Consider the following 21,375-nt stretch of genomic DNA (forward strand, 5'->3'; position numbering starts at 1 on the left):
AGCGCTCTCTCTCCTACCAGCGGCAGCAGCTCCAGTGCAGCGCCCCCTTCTTTAGCGGCATTGGCTCTGCCCCTCTGGGCCTCGTGCCGGTGGGATTTTGCCCCATCCCCACCCCCCAAAGGTTTGGTGCTCTTCTAGGTGACTGCCTAGTTGGGTTAATGGAAGCACCGGCCCTGACAACACTAACCCCCGCTCAGCAACCACTGCTCTCCTCCTCCTCGCCAGTGGGGCTCAACTCCCCTCCCCGCTTGCTAATAGGTTCTGACATCCCCTGCTGCTCTCCTTCTCGGCAGCAGGCCAAAATTAGGAGATTTGCTAGCTGGTTCTGCCCATCACCAGGGAAGCTGCAAATTGTGTGTCTCCTAATATATTTAGGAGAGGTGGCATTACTGTTTGGTCTTGTTTAATTCTTTCTCTGCTTCTGTCTCCTCTTTCTCTCTTTATTTCTCTGTTTCCCCTTTCTTTATTTCTCTCTGTTTACTTCTTTCCACCGCCTTCTGGGAAGGCGGGAATCTATTTCTTGAAAGCTGCTGCATGCAAATTCCTGCCCTGGGGACTTTTTACCCAGCCTGGCCTTTGGCCCTAACTGCCTCCCTGTTTCACTTTTGGAACTAAATATTATGTTGCAGTTTTTAAGGGAGCCAGGCGTTGAATCAGTCTCCCTGCTAACGAATCTAAGGAACGCCGATATCTGGTCGGGCCAGGTTTGTTTCCCTCACTCTTTCTCCCTGGCCATCGCAGATCTCTTTCGCTCTGTGCACTGAAAGTTAAAGGACATCAGGAAACAAAACAGTGATGAGCAATTGAAAAATAATCCACCCCCTCATTCTGCTTCTTCTCACCCACCCTTCCCTGCTCTCGAACCCATAAAAGCCAACTGAAAGGACTAAATGTGATCAGGCGGGGGAGCTCCCTTTATGTATCCTGCCATCGTCGGGCTTTCAACGAATCGCACGTAATACTGCCAGTCCCTGCTGCAAGGGGTTCATCCTCAGAATGGGCATCTGGAGAACTGGAAGAGAAGACAGCGAGTCTGAGCTGCTAAGGATCATCTCCCCCCCCAAAAAAGCGTAGTAGACAATCGGGCCCAAGAGGAGCTGTCGACAGTCAGAATGGTGCGGTCCATTTCCCTCGTGGCACCAGACTGCAGGGCTTCTCAGCCTTTCATGAATTTCCAGAGCTTGAGATGTCTTGCGTACTCCCTGCTTTGCAAAGATTCAAGGTATTTAGCGAGTACAATAGTTACTTTTGTTTTCTTTTTTTCTCTGTTTTGATTGTTTTTCCCCCTCGGCCTCTTCTCTGCTTGCATCTCGTCTGCCTTCGAGCTCCGTTTCCTGGATCTCCTTTCCATTTCCTTTTATGTTTGCCCCCTTTCTTCATCCATCTTTCACCTTCCTGTCTCTCAGATCCTTCTTCAGTCTCATTTTTCTCCATTTTTATTCTCCGCCTCTCTCTCCTTTACCTCACCTCTCTCTTCTCTCCCTCCCTCCCATCTCTCACCCTTCATTTCTTGCTCGTCCCCTCTTGACCACGCGGAGTCCTCCATCTCTTCTCTGCTGGCTCTCAGCTTTCCCTCACCCCTTCCCTTCCTCTCCCTGTCTCCCTACACTACCCAGTCCCTCCATCATCCTTTCTTTGATTCCTTCCCTTGCATCTCCCTTTCTCCCTAACTTTTCCCTCAGACCTCCCTTCCTCTGTACCTACCTACCACTCTTTCACATCCCCCTACACCAGCCAGCCTAACACAGCCCTTCTCTTGATCTCTATCCCCATTTGCTTTCTCCAAGCCCCCCATCTCCACTTGTGGCTCTCCTCACGTCTCAGCTCTCCCATCTCCCTGGCCTTCAGTCTCTTTCTCTTAGCAACTGGAAAGCAGCAACAGAGCAACCATCCCAGTCAGGAGATGGGAGGGACTGAGGAGCGGCAGGAATAAAGCAGAGACAATGAATGGCACAGGGGACAGCGAAAGCGTCCTGCTTCCTGTCCCCGTGGCTGCCTCCTCTTCCTCCTACCTCTATGTGGGCTTCATTACCAGTCAAGAATCCCGTAGGTTAGGGAGATAAGAGGAAGAGAAGACAAGGACAGAAAGCATGAGGCTGTCATGCCTGCGTCCTGTGGTGCCTGCTGTCTGCTTCAGTTCTGCAGCTTAGCCGCCTCTCCTCTTGTGCTAGGAAGGGCAGCTCTGAGTGTCCTTCTACTAGGTGGCAGCAATGATGCTGCTTGTCTCCATTTTACCTCTCCAGGTCAGAACGCGGCAGCTGATGGGGAAATGCAGGAGGTCCTGCTTGAGGTTACTGCTTTGTGTGGCCGGGGTGCAATGGCTGCTTTCTGCCGTTTGGGTCTCCCCTCTCCCGAGAGGTGGCGGCCTGGGTGTGTACCCCCCTGACAAGCTTCCCCCGCAGGCGTACACATACCCCTGGTTGGGAGTCACTGAACTAGACCGCGCCTTTCTCCTGATTAATTTCTCTTCATTAACTGACATCAACACGACTGGTGAAAAATGGCACAAGGAATAGTTTAACAGACTCTTGTAGTTGGCGGAGCGTGCAAAAATAATCATGGCAGTGGCTGAAGCACCTACAGCCAGGAGCACAGCAGGAGAGCTCACTGCTTTCAACAGCACTGCCTGAGTTTCCAAGGGCATCCCCCTTTCACTTTTCAGTGGTCAGCACCACGGGGCCGTTCAGTGGGTACAGGTCTGTCTGAGAGAACAACTTCTCTCTTCTTTTCAGCGGGCCATCTTCTGTGTTCACACCACCATGCTGCTCTTTCTGCCTTCTTCCTCTTACTGCCAGATTTCGGCCTGACTCAGGGAAAGCAGATAAAAAGAGAACAGGCTTAAAGAATTAGGGAAACACTAGGGGCGGGTCTCTTGCTTTTTGGCAAAGTAGGAAAAGAGTCTGGCCTTTTCAGTTTTCTTGCTGTTTCATTATGAATGTTAACCACTGTCTATATTAAGCACACAGCCAAACACCAGGCCGCAGTATCTGCCAAATGTGCTTAAGCATGAAATATTCAGACGCAAAGCAGCTTGCAACTCATCTTTCTTCCAGCACAGTAAAAACACTTAAGAACCTGGGTTTGATTGCTGGCTCAGGTCGGGGCTGGGGATGCTCACTAGGCCACATTCCCAGCTCCTGGTGGATGGATTCAAGGCCCCATGATTGCACGGGAAGGAGCCCTGGTGCATGTCTTCCACCAGCCCAGGAGCAGCCATCATTGCAATGATAGGTCTAAATTATGTTGGGACGTCCAACACCCCTCTAATTTTTTTTTGCAAGGCTGTGTGCACAAAACGTTCTCATGCGCAATGTAGTGCAGAGGTTTGTGTGCTGTGTTCTTTGAAAAACCATTCTATTTTCCTTTCCTTCTGCGTGCTGTGCTTTCCTCTGGGTGCTTGTTTCCCGACCTGCGTGCACCTGTTCGCATGCTGACAGGTATATATATATATATATATATAGGTAACATTGGCTAGAAGGGGATTTAAAATAGAGGGGGGGGGGGGGGAATCCGTGGGTAGCTGCGAATGAAGGATGACGTTGCCAGAACTCAGCCCTTGCTTCTGACTGGCCTGAAAGTCCAAAGGAGCAGGCGGAAGCTGCTGGGTCAAAATAATAAAGCTAAAAGTGCAATCTCCTCGTGCACAGCAAAGTGTGGCTACCAAATATATTTGTGGAGTTTTGTCACCTGGAACCAGTCGCTGACACCAGGGAATGACATAAGATATCGCCCCTGGGAGCTGCTGTGCCTCGACGCTCATGAGTTGGTTACTCTGAACTTGTCCAGCTCTGTTTTGGCCTGGGAACGGGAATGACCACTTCTTTAAGATGGGCCTGGTTTAGCAAGGGAAGAGAACCGTTGATAATGTAGGCCCTATATGCTACCCATCTGTTCTGGTGCATGCACTCAAGACACAGGTCCTCTCTCTCCAGCATTAAGAGGCAGGACTGTAGCAGATTTTCTCAACTTTGGGGTGGGTTGGGGGGGGGGGGGAATGGCACTGTGTGTGATTTCTTTTCACTCCTTTAAACTTGAGGGAAGCGTTCCTTGTGGTTTCTCACTCCCTGTCATGTCAATGGCTTACCACAGGAGCTAAGAAAGGGATGGGAGAGGAGTGGGATGCCTTCTGCTGGCTCCTGTGATATCTTACACTCTGTGCCACCGTGGCTTACACGGGAGGAAGGTGGGGGATGGAAGAAGGTCAACTTAGAGAGCAGGGCTGTCGTTGGGGGTGGGAGGCTGAAATGGGACAACTGCCCCCCGGCCCTGCATTTGGGGAGGCCCTGCCCCCCCCCGCTGCGGAAGCCTCCTCCCCCTTAGGCTTAACATCACTTTCTTGAGTGATCTGGTGGAGCAGGAGCTGCCGCAGCAGGCGCAAGGCAGACAAATGAGGGGTGGGCTGAGAGACACACACATCCCCCCCTCGCTTATCAAACTTGGGGAGGGGGGAGGTGGGATCCTGCTCCAGCTGATTCAATCAGGGCGCCACGCCCTTCCGGGAGGCAGCAGGAGATGGGCAGCGCTGCTCCTGGCTCCTGCGATGTCTCGCTCCTTGTGGTGCCGTTTCTTACCCCGGAGGGTGAGGGAGGGGGACAGGTGAAGGGCAGCGCTCTCCTGCTAGCTCTTGTGACGGTGCAGGATTCTCTGCCGTCACATTGTGCGGTACCCACAGATTAATTCGGTGGCTTGAGGGCTGACTAGGAGGGAAGAAAGAATGCAAGCACATCTGGCAACAAGAAGACGAGTGAGAGTCATGGCAGTGCAAGCATCCCCCCCACCCACCCCCAATAGAATAATATCTTGCCCAAGCCTGCACCTGCCGTGGTGGTTGCCAGAGTAGGGGACTGGGTAGCCATGATGGAGTTGTACAAACGTAACTTTGCAAATGTCCTCTCAAGTTTACTCATGTGGCAGGTGGTGAATGTCTGTGGATTCTGTGAAAGTGAATTCGAAGGATTCCAGGTAACGTTTTCCAACCAGATAAACCCTGCAAAAATATGCTGTTTTGGCCTTTTTCTGTGACGTAAACTGTAAAATGGGATTGAACTCTGCTGTAGCAGTCCCGGGAGGCTGGCAGAAATGGTCCCTCGTTCCCCCAGTTTTTACGTCTCGGAAGATGTTGCAGGTCTCTGGGCAGCACGGACAGCCCTCTACCTGGCACATTCGACTCCAGCATCCTCATTGTGAGCACAGTTGTGAATTCCCCACGACGATTTAGCGCATGCAAAGATATTGTCTTCAGACCCTTTGCAATTCATGTTATCCAGCCAGATCTTTCCAGTACCTGCATGTGAGAACGACAATAAGGAGGCACAAAGGTAAGCTGGCTCAGGCAGAAGGAAAAAAAGGCAGGTACATTCTGCTAGGCATGTCCATCAGATTTACAGAAGAACATCAGAAGATAATGCGGCGCTTAACACCCATAAGCCTGCCATCCCCTCTGCGCCTCCCAGCCTGGAGGGCTGGGATTGGATGCCTCACCTTATTTAGCGTTCTGTGTGGTCGGTTTTAGAAAGCCTCTTAACAGTGAGGATGTCTTGTTTCTACTCTCTGGTGAGGACTCCCAGCTTCACTTTGCACCTTAAGTTTGATGGGATACCTCATCATGCACGCCCTGCCAGAGGCTCCTGCTATTGATTTCAGAGAGAGAGATTTTGAGCCGGATTCCCCTTATGGGCTCTGAACCCAGAGGACTGAAGACCCGTGAGCACTACTCTGCTCCCTAGCTGGGCGAGATCAGTGACGGCACCCTCTGAGAGAGATTTTGATGGCTGAAGATGTATCCATCTTTACCTTTAAAAAGTATTTTTGGACAATTGCTTTGTGGTGAGTTGTTTTTTTTTTTTCCGACTCGCCCCTCCCCACTGGGATGCAGAGCTGAGATAGCTTGATCCCCTTTCTAGAGACTTTTCCTGCAAGAGAAGTCCCCCAACAACAGAACTAAGGAGAATGATCAAGACCGAGAGACCCCAATCGGATCCCCAGTCCATGGGTGTCCAAAGATGAGATGGATTCAGGTAGGACTGTTTTTTTTACTGTGTTCGAGGGGACCACCTTCAAGAGGATTTGTGTTTAGCCACTGGGAGAGCTTTGTGCACTTAACACCACCATGGGAAGCTTTACCCAGATGCCCGAAATAAAGGACACCTAGTAAAGAGAAAGTGACATCTGTACCATCAGTCAGCTGTAACTTCAATATTATGGACAGAATGGACTTTAATTATTGAAAAATCAATAAACTTTAATTTAACACCCAATATCTTGTCTTGTCTGGTTTGTCCCAGCATCCTGCTCCATGGGATGCAGCGACTAAGAACACACTCTGGGAATAAAATAGCATTATCTGGGCCATAAACAACAGCTTCCCCGCACAAAAAGAATCCACCCTGGGATAGAGAGTCAAGCATGGGAGTTAATTGCAAGAAGAGAACAAATAAGTTTGGGTGCCCTTGGAACCTAAACTTCCCCAGTAAGGTTTACAGTATGATTTGCCAAACTGGGTCAGACCAAAGGTCCATGAAGCCCAGTATCTATCCTGTTTCCAACAGTGGCCAATCCAGATCACAAGTACCTGGCAGGTTCCCAAAAGATCGATAAGATTCCATGCTGCTTATCCCAGGGATAATCAGTAGATTTCTGAAACTCCACTTCAATAATGGTTTATAGACTTTTCCTCCAGGAGCTTTTTAAAACCCAGCTGCACTAACATCTTTCACCACATCCTCTGGCAGTGAATTCCAAAGTTTAATTAGGAGCTGAGTAAAAAAATATTTTCCCCTATTTATCTTAAAGTAACTTCATTCAATGTTCCCTAGTCTTGGTACTTTTTGGAAGAGTAAACAACTAACGTGCTTTTACCTATTCCATGTCACTCATTATTTTATAGACCTCTATCATTTCTCCCCTCAGCTGTCTCTTCTCTAAGCTGAAGAACCCTTACCTCTTTAGCCTTTCCTAATAGAGGAATCAATCCATCTTCTTTATCATTTTGGTTGCCCTTCTCTGTACCTTTTCTAATTCTGCTGTATCTTTTTAGAGCTGCAGTGACCAGAATTGCACACAATACTCAAGGTGCGGTCACAGTATGAAGCGATACAGAGGCATTATGATATTGTCTGTTTTATTCTCCGTTCCTTTCCTAATAATTCCTAATTTCTATTTGCTTTCTTGGCCGCTGTCTCACACTGAGCAGAGAATTTCAACATATTATCCACAATGATGCCTTTTTCCAGGGTGATGACTCCTAATGTAGAATCTTGCATTGGGTAGCTATAATTTGGGTTGCTCTTCGCTACATGCATCACTTTGGACTTGTTTATAAAATTTGTGTAACTGTTATATCGGCACTTCTAAGCAGTGAACAAATAAATATCCATATTCAAATATACAATATACATCATATCACAAGATAATACAACAGTTACTGCTGTTAAACAGCATAACAGCTGGTGAATGGACTATCATTTATCCTTATATGCAAGAGAAAATAAACGGGCCTATTTATGAAATCTTAATAATGTGTCTTCAGCTCAGAGTTCTAAAGGAAGAGCATTCCACCAAACTGGGCCCATAGTGCAGAATACTCAAGCCCTAGTTCCTTTCAATCTAACTTCCTTAAATTAATGAATTTCCAATAGTAATTGTGACTCTGATCTTAACGAACATCATAGTTGAACAGATAGTATGAGACCACTTAAAGCCTTATACATCACTAAAATTTTTTTAAACATATTCCTATACTTGACTAGCAACCAATGCAAACCCCTCAGCACTGGCGTGATGTGATCCCACTGAGCTATACCTGTGATCAGGTATAGCTCAGTGGGATCACATGCACACATGTTTCAAACAAATTCAAAAAATACTACGAATAAGGGCAATTTGTTTCATTTGGGGCCCCAACATGAATTGAAAGCCCCCTGAATGAAACAAACCTTATTCATTGCATTTGTTTGAAAGCAATGCATTTGGCCTAAGTGTAGGCCTGAGCCTAAGGCATGGGCCGAGGCTGCAACCTATGCCCTAGCATGACACCAGCATCTCGGCCTAAGCCCAAAGCTGGGGCCTTGTCTAGGGCGTAGGTCAATGCCCAAAGTTGGAGCCATGTCCTGGGCCTAAGCGTGATGCTGGGGTCTTGGCCTAGGCCCAGCCCAATGCCAGGGCCTTGGCCAAGACCTCAAAAAAGTCTTACCTAATCCGATGGCCAGGCCTCGGCCAGGACCCAGGCCTGTCACCGCAACACAACCCTAGCAGATGGCGTCAGAAGAGAAGGAACAGCTGCGAGACCTGGGCTCCAGGCCTGAGTTCTCGGCCAAGACCTGAAAAAGGTCTTACCTGATCTGATGGCAAGGCCAGGCCTTGGCCCGAACCAGGCCTGATGTCATGACCCAATCCCAATGGACGGCTTCAGAAGAGAAGGAGCAGCTGTGAGACTTGGGCTCCAGGCCTGGGCCTGACCCTAGGTCAATGGCTAGGCCCCAGCATCAGGCATAGGTCCTGGCCTAGGCCCAGGCATCAGAACCCAGCTTCTGGGTCAGGTCATGGCTTCGGGCCTGGGTCTGAGCGAAGGCTCCAGTGTCAGGTCCCAGCCTCTAGGCCAGGTTGCAGGCTCTAGCCTAGGCCCTGGTGGAAGCCGGGTCATGGTGTCTGGCCTGGATCTGGGTACCGGCCTAGGTTGAGGCCCTGGCATTGGGACCCGGCCTTCAGGTCGGGTAATGGCATCGAGCCTTGGTCCGGGCCAAGGCCCTGGTATCAGGACCCTACCTCCCTGCTGGGTTTTGGCATTGGGCCTGGGTCCAGGATCTGCCCTAGACAGAGACCCAGGCTTCGAGCCTGAGCCTGGCCGAGGCGTAGGCCTTGGGTAGACTGAGGTCCTGGTGTCATTCGGCTTCCTCTGAATATGTAAGGCCAAAGCTTCGGACTGGGTCTAAGCCTCACCAGTGGATCCCCACTAGATCAGGTAAGTGGGGGCTGGTGGGGGGGGGGGGGAATTCTGACCCTGGCATTTTTCCGGGAGGGCGAGCAAGAGGCCACAGGAGGCTTCGTTTTCATTTTTTTGGCCATTTTTTTTATTGTTTGTTTCGGTTTTTTTTGGGGGGGGGGGGGGGGGGGGGGGTGGTTTACCATGAATGAAACAAAACAAACAATCCTCGAACTGAAATTCATGGGGGAAAAAAGCCTTCCAAAGATGAAAACAAATTTTTTTCCATTGCACATCCCTAATGCACAGTTGAATATGGCAACCCAATAAAAAGACCATTACAATAGTCCATTGTAGAAATAACTAATACATGGATGACAGTTCATATTAAATATCATCTTGCAATTTCTCACAATCCTCTTGTGATTTAACAACTTTGAATAATTTTGTATCATCGGCAAATTTGATCGCTTCTCTCATTGTTTCCATCTTTAGGTCATTTAAGAAAATATTAAAAAGTAGTGGTCCTAGTGCAAATCCCTGGGGCACTCCACTATTTACCTTTGTCCATTGAGAAAACTGACCATTTAGTCCTATATTGGGGCCGATGCAAAACAGTGCGCTCAGTGGGGTAGATTTTTAAAAACAGCGCGATCGCGTACTTTTGTTTGTGCAGTAGGCGCAAACAAAAGTACGCTGGATTTTATAAGATACGCGCATAGCCGCGCGTATCCTCTAAAATCCTGGATCGGCGCGCGCAAGGCTGCCGATTTTGGGCAGCCGGCGCGCGCCGAACCGCACAGCCTGCCTCCGTTCCCTCCCCTCACCTTCTCCTCCCTTCCCCTATCTAAACCCCCCCCCCTTACCTTTGTTCCTAGATTTACGCCTGCGAGAAGCAGACGTAAATCTACGCAGCCAGCGGACTGCTGGTGCGCCGTCCTCCGACCCGGGGGCTGGTCTAGAGGCCTGGACCACGCCCCCGGGCCAGCGCCACGCCCCCGGTCCCGCCCCCGAAACGCCGCATCCTGCCCCCGAAACGCAGCGTCATTGGATCCTGCCCCCGACACGCCCCCTTCGACAAACCCCGGGACCTATGCGCGTCCCGAGGCTCTGCGCGCACCGGCGGCCTATGGAAAATAGGCGCACCGGCGCGCAAGGCCCTGCTCGCGTAAATCCGCCCGGATTTACGTGAGCAGGGCTTTTAAAATCCGCCCGAGTGTGCGTCCACAGTCCCTTATGCTGTAAGGGGATTAGCGCGTCCACAATGGGTGTCCAACGCGCCACAAAACTAATATCGCTCATCACATGCAAGTGCTTGTTGATGAGGCTATTAGTTAGTCACTCCACGTGCAAATAAAAAAAAATGTGCGTCCAATCTACACATTTTTACACTCAGAAATTAACGCCTGCCCAGAGCAGGCGTTAATTTCTGAGCACCCCAAAATGTTGAACGGAAAAGCAGAAAATACTGCTTTTCTGTACATCCTCCAACTTAATATTGTGGTGACATTAAGTTGGAGGAACGAAAAGTTTAAAAGATTTAAAAAAAAAAAAAAAAAAAAAAAAAGTGCAGGTGGTCAGGTTAGGGAAACGGACGCTCGGTTAACCAGCATCCGTTTCCCTAACCCGTGCCGATAAATTCAGCGTCCATTTTCTTAACCCGCGGCCAGCCGACCTCTCCTGGGCGCCCGCTGCCAAGGAGGCGCTAGGGACGCGTAATCGACCCTAGCCCCTCCTTGGCAGTGCGATCTCCAATTTAAATATTGCATGCAGTGGCGTAGCCAGAAATGAATTTTTGGCTGGGCCCAAGGTTAACATGGGTGGGCACTAAACAAAGTCTGAGCCATGGAATTCATATTCTTATTGATAAATACTTTCACACACACACACACACACCTGACAATAGATTTCTAAATAATCTGCTACAGCTGTTATACTTTTAATATTTTAAACTCAATTACTTCAAGCAGCTACCAATGCTAAACCTAATATATAGTTATGAAAGCATTTCAATTATACTTACAGAGATCTCAAGTGGCAGTATCTCATAACTTACAAAGAACCATATACTAGTCTACTATAAAGACAGATATCTCATCATACATCACAGTATTCTGTGAGATGTTTTAAAACCCTCTGGAATGTTGTACCAAAATATTTCTACTTGAAAAAAGCTCAGAAAGGCAATGTACTTTTAAGATGGAACTAGGTTCAAACTAATTACAAATTCAATGATGAAGGAACCCTCTTTCCTATTTTCTTAAACTTATCAAACGCAGTAATTCATGACCATCATAATAGGCATCATTGTGTGGTAAAGTATACCTTTGTCAATCTGCCTTATGCTTAATCATAGGTCAGTCCATATTTTTAAGTGTTTTTGTTGCTTAATTCACCCCAGTGATATACTCCAAATTTCTAGCAATAATCTTGTTACATCAATTCAAGGTTACTTATGTTGAAAATTATGAACCAAACTTATCTGGGTAATACGATGTTATTACTTCTTCTTAACCACCATCGACTTTGAGCTTGATGCCACGCCAAGATACGCCATGCTGTGGAATATATTACGCCCTTGAAGAAGGACTCGATGCTAGTCCGAAACATTGTGCAATGTCGGGCATAGAACAGCAATATAGTGAATTCTCATATTGCTGACAGTTTGAGGGCATCAAGCTCAAAGTCGATGGTGGTTAAGAAGAAGTAATAACATTGTATTATCCAGATAAGTTTGGTTCATAATTTTCAACAAAAGTAACCTTGAATTGATGTAACACAAGATTATTGCTAGAAATTTGGAGTATATCACTGGGGTGAATTAAGCAACAAAAACACTTAAAAATATGGACTGACCTATGATTAAGCATAAGGCAGAGTGACAAAGGTATACTTTACCACACAATGATGCCTATTATGATGGTCATGAATTACTGCGTTTGATAAGTTTAAGAAAATAGGAAAGAGGGTTCCTTCATCATTGAATTTGTACCAAAATATTTACCATAATTGAGCAAATGCCTTATTAATCTGTATCAATAAAACAGATAAATATCTTTGAAGATTTCTTTTCCTTTCCTATGACTCAACTATTTAGTTTTAGTCTTCCTCTGATGCTGACATTTGCTGAATCGAATCCAGGGGCTCCTGACATTCATCCCCATTTCTTTACAAAGGAAGAACAGAAAAAAAGACTGTTCTGGATAAAGAGATGTCTTGAAGGTGGTCACACCCTTTGGCTGACAGCTGGGATGTATCCTTAGCAGTGTGGAGAGGATAACTGGGTAGACAGGAGAAAAAGGCTATCCAGCCCTGTCATTTACTAAGCTACCATCATGTAAACATACACTCTGCATCCACAAATAAGATTGATACAATTGCCTACATGCTAGTAAAATACCTCACCTCGGGCACACACACAGAACCGACCTTCACCAAAGTACAGAAAGACCACACATGATAAATATGGAGATAGAAACTGGAATGGAAAACCAAAAAAAGCCACTCTGCATGCAGTGCGAACCTGGAGAAATGGAAAGAGAAATATAGCACCTAACAGTCCCAGGATCTGCAATAATGCACACAAACTAAGCCGCACAAAGTTACACCTGCATTATGGAACATATAACAACCCTATCTATGAAAAGGCAACACTACAAATATTAAATCAGGTCCTAAACACTAATACACCTCCTATTAGGAAAACAGAACAAGCCAAGCTGCTATAGAGCCCCACACAGAAATAACTGTAAAACTATATTAATAAATGTTTCAAAACAGCTGATGAACAGAATAACATCCAACAAAACTCATAAAAATTATTAAACATTGTCCAAATATCAATAAAATATTTCAAAACAGCAGACACATCACATAATACTCAATAATTAAAATGGCAGTCAATCAAGAAAAATAAACTTAAAATGCCACTTTTACTTACCATCTCCAGCAACTCTCCTACTCCTTTCCCTTGAAAGCACACACCAGGAGCAGCAGCTCTGTCTCTCACACACACACCCCAGTCACCTCCCTGCCCAGTCTCTGTCTCACACACACCCCAGTCACCTCCCTGCCCAGTCTCTGTCTCACACACACCCCAGTCACACCCCACACACCCCAGTCACCCTCCCTGCCCAGTCTCTGTCTCACACACACCCCCAGTCACCCTCCCTGCCCAGTCTCTGTCTCACACACACCCCAGTCACCTCCCTGCCCTGCATTTCCAGCCCGTGGCTTGAACACTGCCACTCCTCCCACCCTGATGACCCCCTTCTTCCTGCCCCACCAGCCAATCAGAGGCTTCCTCCTTCCACTAGCAGGAAGAAGGCTTCCGATTGGCCCGCGGGGGCAGGTCGAAGGGAGGAGGTTTCCCATTGGCCCACGGGGGCAGGAAGAAGATAGGAGGTTTCCCATTGGCCCGCGGGGGCAGGAAGAAGGTAAAGAGAAGTATTACTGGGGCTGTGGGACACCGGGAGCCGCAACACACCAGCTGATTTTATTTTTTTTTCTCCCTTGGGAGCCTGCTGATGCTGCCTGCTTTTATTGGCTGCAGTGTCTTGCAAAGAAATTTGGGTGGGCCTGAATGGAAAGTGGGTGGGCCACTGCCCACCCAGGCCCACCCGTAGCTACGCCACTGATTGCATGGTGCCCCCAGCAGAGGGGCCTGCTTTTGGCGCTTTTTTTTTTTGCATTGGCCCCTTTCTGTTTTCTATCTTTTAACTAATTCTCAATCTACAACAGAACATTGCCTCCTATCCCATGACTTTTTAATTTACTCATGAGTCTCTCATGAGGGACTTTGTCAAACACGTTCTGAAAATCCAAATACGCTATATCAACTGGCTCACCTTTATCCACATGTTTATTCACACCTTCAAAAAATGTAGCAAATTGGCTAAATCCATGTTAATTTTGTCCCATTAAACTATGACTATCTAGATGTTCTCTAATTTTGTTATTTAGAATAGTTTTGACCATTTTTGCTGGCACCGACGTCAGGCGTTCCATTCTATAGTTTCCCAGATCATCCCATAACCTTTAAAAAAACAAAACAAAAAACTGGCCTTATATTGGCTACGCTCCTGAAGGGGTTCAATTTCATGACCCCTGAAGAATGAAACAACTGAAAGTCTTCCGACTAATCATGCCAGCAGTGGAACGCACAGCCATTTTGAATGTACTAATGTTTGCAACGCAAATGACACGTAATGCGTAGTGACGCAGTTGCGCACTAACACGTAACGTAACGTAACTCCATTTTGGAATAATAATTTGTATTGTATTAATACGAATGCCGCTGTAAAATGTCTAACACGTCAATTAAATGACGAAACGATAATATGATCATAAGCTACACCTCCTGGAGACCACGCTAGCAAATGCTTATTCAGCAGTTTGTGAATTGTTTGTTCAGCAAAACTCAGAACGCATGTGTGAAAGATAAGAGTTGTAAAGTGCCTAAAAGTTTGCTCCTAAGGGGGCGTGGCATGCAGTTGTACTAAGCCTTTGTCTTAGCTGCATCTTGCTGGCAATAAAAGTCTATCTTTACGGATCAGTTGTCTGGACCTCCTTACTGACTAAAAAGAGACGGTTACATTTGGCGAGCCAGCCAGGAGGTACCGGGGACGCTATTTTAGCCCCCCAGTGAGTCCGGTGGGTTGGTGGTGGAGCGATCCCCCAGACGCACCTGGTGAGTGGCCACCGCTGAGTTCAGCGATCAGGTTTCTGAGGGGACCGTTCCACAGACAGTCTTCTGAGACCTCTGGGCTGGTGATCTGGGAAGAAGGCTTTCGTGACGATCGGAAGAACCCTGCAGGCGAGTATTATGGGAATGGTGGGAAAAGTAAAGAATAGCTAAAAGAGTAGCAAATAACCGGTCCATCCCCAAGCGGACCGAGGGGGCTTTGATCACACCCCACGCCGTGGGTTAGTAGGAGTTGTATTCCGAAAGCCACGTGCAAAAGAAGAGAATTATAAGTAACGAGTAAAGTATAAAGTAGCAGGAATAGGGTTCTTGTTGTGTGAAAGAGAGTGAATGGCCTCGCAGTTCTAGACCGGGCGACCGCGTTCTAGTCGGGGCAATTGTGACCCTTTTGTGTCTGGCAGATACGGACCCCTTACCTATCCGTCTTCCCTTCCCTCCTCTGTCTGTAATTCTATCCTAATGGGAGGGGGCTATTCAACTCCGCTAAAAGCCATGACGGAGCACTATAGTGAAGTGTTCGATAAACGTAAATGTACGAAACCCGGAATGATTCAGCGATGCACCCATAGGTGGCCCAGTTTGTGTGTAAATTGGCCTCCGGCAGGAACTTTCAATTTCCAAACGGCCACAAGGGTCCTGAATATAGCCCTGAAACCGGGAGAAACGGGTTGCCCTGAGGATTTACCGTACATAACTGCTTGGCTTGCAGTCATTGAGAATCCTCCGTCATGGGCAAAGAAGTTAGTGGAGGGAGCCGCCCTCGTAATGGTGGCGCAAGTGAACAAATTGGGAGACTGGAAATCCCCAAACCGGAAGAGAAAGGGAAGGGCAGCCATCTTGGGAATACAAGACCATGCGTCATCTGCGGCGGCCATGTTTGTAGTGCAAAGGAATGCACGGACTCAAGAAAAAAAAGTTAAACCCCTGCCGCCCGCAGTACCGACTGACGCAGAATATCTTCTGCCGCCACCGTATGTCCCTAGCTGCCCTCCAGCATATAATGCGCCACCAAGTCCCTCAGCCCCCGCCACCGCCCAAGCTGATCCTGAACTAGTGCCGATTCCCGAAGCACAGCTTGAAGCGGCAGTGGCAAAAGTTGAAGACGGCGGCGAGTCGTCCGTAGCCGGTGGCACTCGCAGTAAAACCCAAGCCGCAAGTTTGCAGCTACCAATTAGAGAAACGACCACTGTAGTTCCCGTGGTCCCGACTGAAGAAAACGAATATCATACTACGCAAACAATAAAGTTATTTACCTACATACCTTTTACTTCCAGTGATCTTTTTAACTGGAAACAGCTTGGTCCCTCTTACGCTGATAAACCAGATCAGATGATAGATTTTTTAAGGGGAATTTTTGCAGCCCATAACCCCCAACTGGGCTGACATTCGGCATCTAGCCTCCATCCTTTTTACCACTGAAGAGCGCCGACAAATACAATTAAATCTGGAAGAGGCAGCCCGATTAAGAGCTGGGGCATACGGTAATCCAGATGAAGCAGTGAGAGCACAAGCCCCAGTTGCCGATCCCAACTGGGATTTCCAGACCGCAGCAGGGCGCGAGCACATTGCTGCATACCAAATCGCCTTTCTTGAAGCTTTAAAGAAAGGGAAGAGGAGAGTTGTAAATATGGGAAAGATTCAAGATGTGGTGCAAAAGAGAGACGAGTCCCCCGGAATCTTTTTGGAGCGATTGATGGACGCATATCGGCAATACAGTCCATTTGATCCAGAGGATCCCAAAAGTCAGTCCGTTATAGTGATGAGTTTTGTCGGACAATCCTATCCCGATATCCGCCGGAAGTTACAAAAGTCGGAAGGGTTTGAGGGAATGACTATTAGCCAACTAAAAGCCATGGCTGACAAAGTTTATGTAAACCGAGAGCCGGACGGAGAAAAGAAGGAAAAGAAAGTAGAAAGTTAAGAGAAAGTGTTAGTCTGTTAGCTGCAGCGTTGGAAGAAACTAATTTCGGAAACTCGTCCAGGCACTACCAAGGATATCCTGGACTAAGAGGAAGGGGCAGGTCGCCCATAAGGGGGCCGGCCAGAGGACGAGCGAGTAGAGGAGGAGGATCGTTCAGAGGTGGAAGGATGCCGTTGGGAGCCAATCAATGTGCATTCTGCAGACAAGAAGGACACTGGAAGTCTGAATGCCCTGAGTCCCTGCAAATGAAGCAGGAAGGATACACTCCGTCCAAACCAAAAGGAGCTGAATGGCAGATGGCCGTAGGAGAAACTTCCGGCGAAGACAGTGAAACATGACTAGACAAGGGAAATCTTCCCCTGGATCCCTTAGTAGAAATCAAAGTAGGGACTGATACGTTTAAAGGATTGTTAGACACCGGGGCACAAAGATCAGTCATGACTACCGCTATCACCATGCCCACTTCCAAAATTATTTCCATCGTAGGAGCCTCCGGAAAGCCACTTATCGCTCCTTTTCTCCAGAAACGACAGGTTCGAGTAGGGGGACAATTAGTATCCCATCAGTTCCTCTATGTCCCCGGATGCCCAGTCCCACTCATAGGGAGAGACCTTCTTTGCAAATTAAGAGCCAATTTACAGTTCGAATCCACTGGAGAAATCAAAGCATCCTTCGCAGATAACCCAGTCTCTCTCATTTGTCCACTCCAAGAAGAATGGAGATTACACCTTCCTGTAGTTGAGCACATTGCGCACCGCTATGGAGAGAACACCGTCCTCAACGAAAAGCGCAGACAGCTAATGGATAGTGTACCTAAAGTGTGGGCCGAACAAAACCCAGGAGGAATAGCCATCAATGCTACCCCTATTTGGATTGAGATGAAACAGAATGCACAGGTGATTAATCAACCTCAATACCCCATTCCATATATGGCCAGGCAAGGAATCCAGATACATCTGCAGAGACTGTACGATTTGGGCATTCTCCGACGAATCCGATCTGCTTGGAACACCCCTTTATTGCCCGTAAAGAAACCTGGATCTGATGATTATCGACCAGTACAGGACCTAAGGAAAGTGAATAGCCAAGTAGAAGATCTAGTAGCCCTCGTGCCAAATCCATATTCCATCCTAGCCCAAGTCTCCCCTGCCTCAAAGTGGTACAGTGTCATTGATCTCAAAGATGCCTTTTTCTCCGTCCCGGTGGCGGAGGAATGTCAGAAGATTTTTGCTTTCACATGGGAAAATGCACCTACTGGAATAAAGCAGCAGTACACATGGACTCGTTTGCCTCAAGGGTTTAGGCACTCACCTACGCTGTTCGGTGAGCAACTGGCAAAAGACTTGAAGATGTACCAAGTCATGTATGGGCCAGTAATATAATACGTGGATGATCTTCTGTTGTTTCGAGAGACGTACCTCGAATGTGAAGTATCCACTCTTCAGCTGCTAAAGACGTTGTACTCAAAAGGATATCGTGCAAGTAAAAAGAAAGCGCAAATCTGTGAGTTGGAAGTGGAATATTTAGGCTTCCAAATACGTGGAGGAACCCGTTGCCTGGGAATTTCTCGCACCAGTTCAATAAGAGGTCAACCTGTACCCACTTGTAAGAAGGAACTTCGAGCGTTCCTTGGAGCTGCAGGATACTGTAGACTGTGGATTGCTAACTATGCAGTTATTGCCCAACCTCTGTACGACAAGTTGCGGGGCAAAGAATCAGAATCTCAAACTTTTCAATGGGAAGGGCACGAGCTAGCAAGCTTACGGCAACTGAAAGACGCCTTGATTGAACCCCCTGCTCTAGGGTTGCCAGATGTACTGAAACCATTCCATCTATACGTTGATGAGAAGAAAGGAATGGCCATTGGGGTATTGACTCAAACTCTAGGCTCGTGGGAACGACCTGTTGCATATCTCTCAAAAGGAATGGACAATGTAGCAAAAGGATGGCCTGGGTGTCTTCGAAGCATCGCGGCTGCATGCTTACTCATTCCAGAAGCAGTCAAATTAACCTTTGGTCAAACTCTGAACGTAACAACTCCCCATACTATTCAAGGACTACTAGAGACTCATGGGCCAAAATGGATGACTAATTCACGTCTCATAAAGTATCAAGCTCTGTTATGTGAAACTCCAGAGATCCAAATACAGGACAGTAAAAATCTGAACCCTGCAACCTTACTCCCAACTCCCACTTCAGTCACTCATAAGTGTGAGGAAATCATGGCTACAGTACATTCCAGCTGACCCGATCTACGTGATCAACCCTGGCAGGGAGCCTGGACTTTGTTCACCGATGGAAGCAGCCAGGTTCTAAATGGTGTCCGGGTCGCTGGATACGCTGTGGTCTCCGAGGACGACATTATCGAAGCCAAGCCCTTACCCCAGGGGACATCAGCGCAAAAAGCAGAGCTAATTGCGCTCACCAGGGCTCTACAGTTGTCGGAAGGACAAACTGTTAACATCTATACTGACTCCAAGTACGCTTTCTTTACTATCCAAGTACATGGAGCTTTATACAAGGAACGAGGATTCCTAACTGCTGAAGGGAAACAACTAGCTAATGCATCTGAAATACATCAATTGCTAGATGCCGTGTGGGCACCAAAGAAAGTAGCTGTCATGCATTGTAAAGCCCACACCGGGAAATCAGATCCCATCGCCAAGGGAAACCAATGGGCAGACAAGACAGCAAAAGAAGTAGCACGTGAACGCCAATTACACACCTCAACTAAAACCTGCCCACTACTGCAATTTCCAGTTGAAATCCCTGTCTACTCGGCAGAAGAAAATGATTGGGCGCAAACTGAACAATTCCACCAGAAGGATGGTTGGTGGATTGTACAAGGAGACCGGGTGTGGATACCCGACGCACTGGCTTGGACCATTGTAAAAGAAGCCCATAATAAAACTCATCTTGGTCGCGATGCATTAGCAACTCTATTGGCAAAAACTTATTACATTAACAGACTCATACAGCTAACTAAATATGCTGTCAATCAATGTGTCACCTGTGCAAGAAACAATCCAAGAAATGGGCCTGGTCCGGCCCCTGGACATATACTACGAGGGACTACTCCATTCCAAGTTTGCCAAGTCGACTTCACCCACATGACTCCTTCAAAAGGATACAGAGCAATGCTGGTAGCTGTCTGTACTTATACCGGATGGATCGAAGCCATACCTACACGAACTGAGACTGCCAAGGAGGTAGTGTCTTTGCTTCTCCATAAAATCTTACCGCGATACGGATTACCACGACAAATAAATTCAGATAATGGGCCAGCTTTCACCAGTGAAGTCACACAACGACTGAGTCAAATTTTGGGTGTCCGATGGCACCTGCACTGCACTTGGAGACCTCAGAGCAGCGGAGCAGTTGAACGAGCTAACAGGACTTTAAAGAATCAGTTAGCTAAATTGTGTCAAGAAACAAAAACTAAATGGCCAGACATCCTGCCATTAGCTTTACTACATGTCCGATGCACTCCAAGAAAGTCTGGTCTAACACCTTATGAAATGATGTATGCAAGACCACCACCCCTTCCATCTTTTCCTGAATCATTGCAGATTCAAGGGGAAATGTCCCTCAGTAACCAACTCAAAGGACTATATAACACAGTCATTGCAATTCAAAATTACACCTGTGACACTGAGCCATTAGTCCTGCTAACCCCGATCCACCCATTCCAGATTGGGAATTCTGTGTGGATAAAAGATTGGGATGAGTCTGATTTCCTCCAACCCCGATGGAAAGGACCGTATACTGTGTTACTGACCACTCCAACAGCAGTTAAAGTCTTTGGATGCCCTTCATGGATTCATTGGTCACGAATTAAACCAGCTGCATCCAATTGGCAAGTCTCCAGGATTGGGGACCACAAGTTAAGATTCACCCAAGGCAGGCACGATGCTAGTCCTGAGTAAAAGACCTCAGTAATTTCTAAACAATATTAACGTGTCCATCTCTTTCCTTCCTTTCAGACTCCATAACTCATGACTGCAACTATCTACGTCATAAAGCAATGTCACAGATACTGACTTCAAAGATCTACGCAGCAACTACCTTTTACTGGAATTTGTCAATCAGCCTACAGATCCTTTTACTACTCTTCTGCAAGTCTATTACCTCTCTTTCCCTGCCACTGAGCAAGAATTGTACAGAATGTATCAAGCTAATCCGCACTACAACTCAAGATGGATTCCAAGTTGTATCAACAATCATCCACCAATCTCAGCCTCCTGCGTCCTGTACCACACTACCTGTTTGTGCCTTGAATACTACCCAAGGCTATCAATCTTTTCATCGATGTCTAGAGGGTAGCAAAATCATTTGTCATACTCCAACTACTCCTAAGTACTACAATGTTACCCTCACTGCAGGACTACCAAAAAGCTACACATCAAGCATTATACCAGAAGGAAAAGGTATCTTGTACTACATCAACTCGACCAAAGTCCTCATGGGAGGAGAGTCTACTGTGACAATAACCTTTGATGCTTGTGAAGCCATTGATAAACACCCGAATGCACTCCATTGTGGGTCTCAAGCCTGGAAAAATTCTTATAAGTCCAAGCATAAATACCTCTGTCCATACAACCGAGTCGCCAATCCATCCAGTTGGACACCATGTGTAGGGGACCTTACACTGTCAGGATGGGCTCTAGTCTGCGACTACACTGGAGGAGGTTACCATGGTTGCCATGGAATAGGGCGGCTAACTGAAGTAGCTGGTAACATTGTGTCTATACAATGGCCTATAAGAAGTGAAGGAGTCCCCTGGCAAGATACTTGGGGATTTGGTATCGATGGAACTGGGAAAGACCCCAT

The 21,375-nt window shown here is 47.3% G+C and overlaps 1 protein-coding gene across 2 annotated transcripts in view; it reads right to left on the reverse strand.

The window, feature by feature from the left end:
- Positions 1 to 4,798: 4,798 nt before the first annotated feature.
- The window catches only part of MARCO (macrophage receptor with collagenous structure), a 57,786-nt gene continuing 41,209 nt past the window's right edge, over positions 4,799 to 21,375 (reverse strand). For both annotated transcript variants that reach the window (XM_029605340.1, XM_029605339.1), the window contains exon 14: positions 4,799 to 5,284. In XM_029605340.1, coding sequence (XP_029461200.1) covers positions 5,151 to 5,284 — 134 coding nt within the window. In that variant the 3' untranslated portion in view covers positions 4,799 to 5,150. The remainder of the gene's footprint in view (positions 5,285 to 21,375) is intronic.

This window comes from Rhinatrema bivittatum, chromosome 6 (genome assembly GCF_901001135.1).
Source record: "Rhinatrema bivittatum chromosome 6, aRhiBiv1.1, whole genome shotgun sequence".
Taxonomy (NCBI): Eukaryota; Metazoa; Chordata; class Amphibia; order Gymnophiona; family Rhinatrematidae; genus Rhinatrema; species Rhinatrema bivittatum.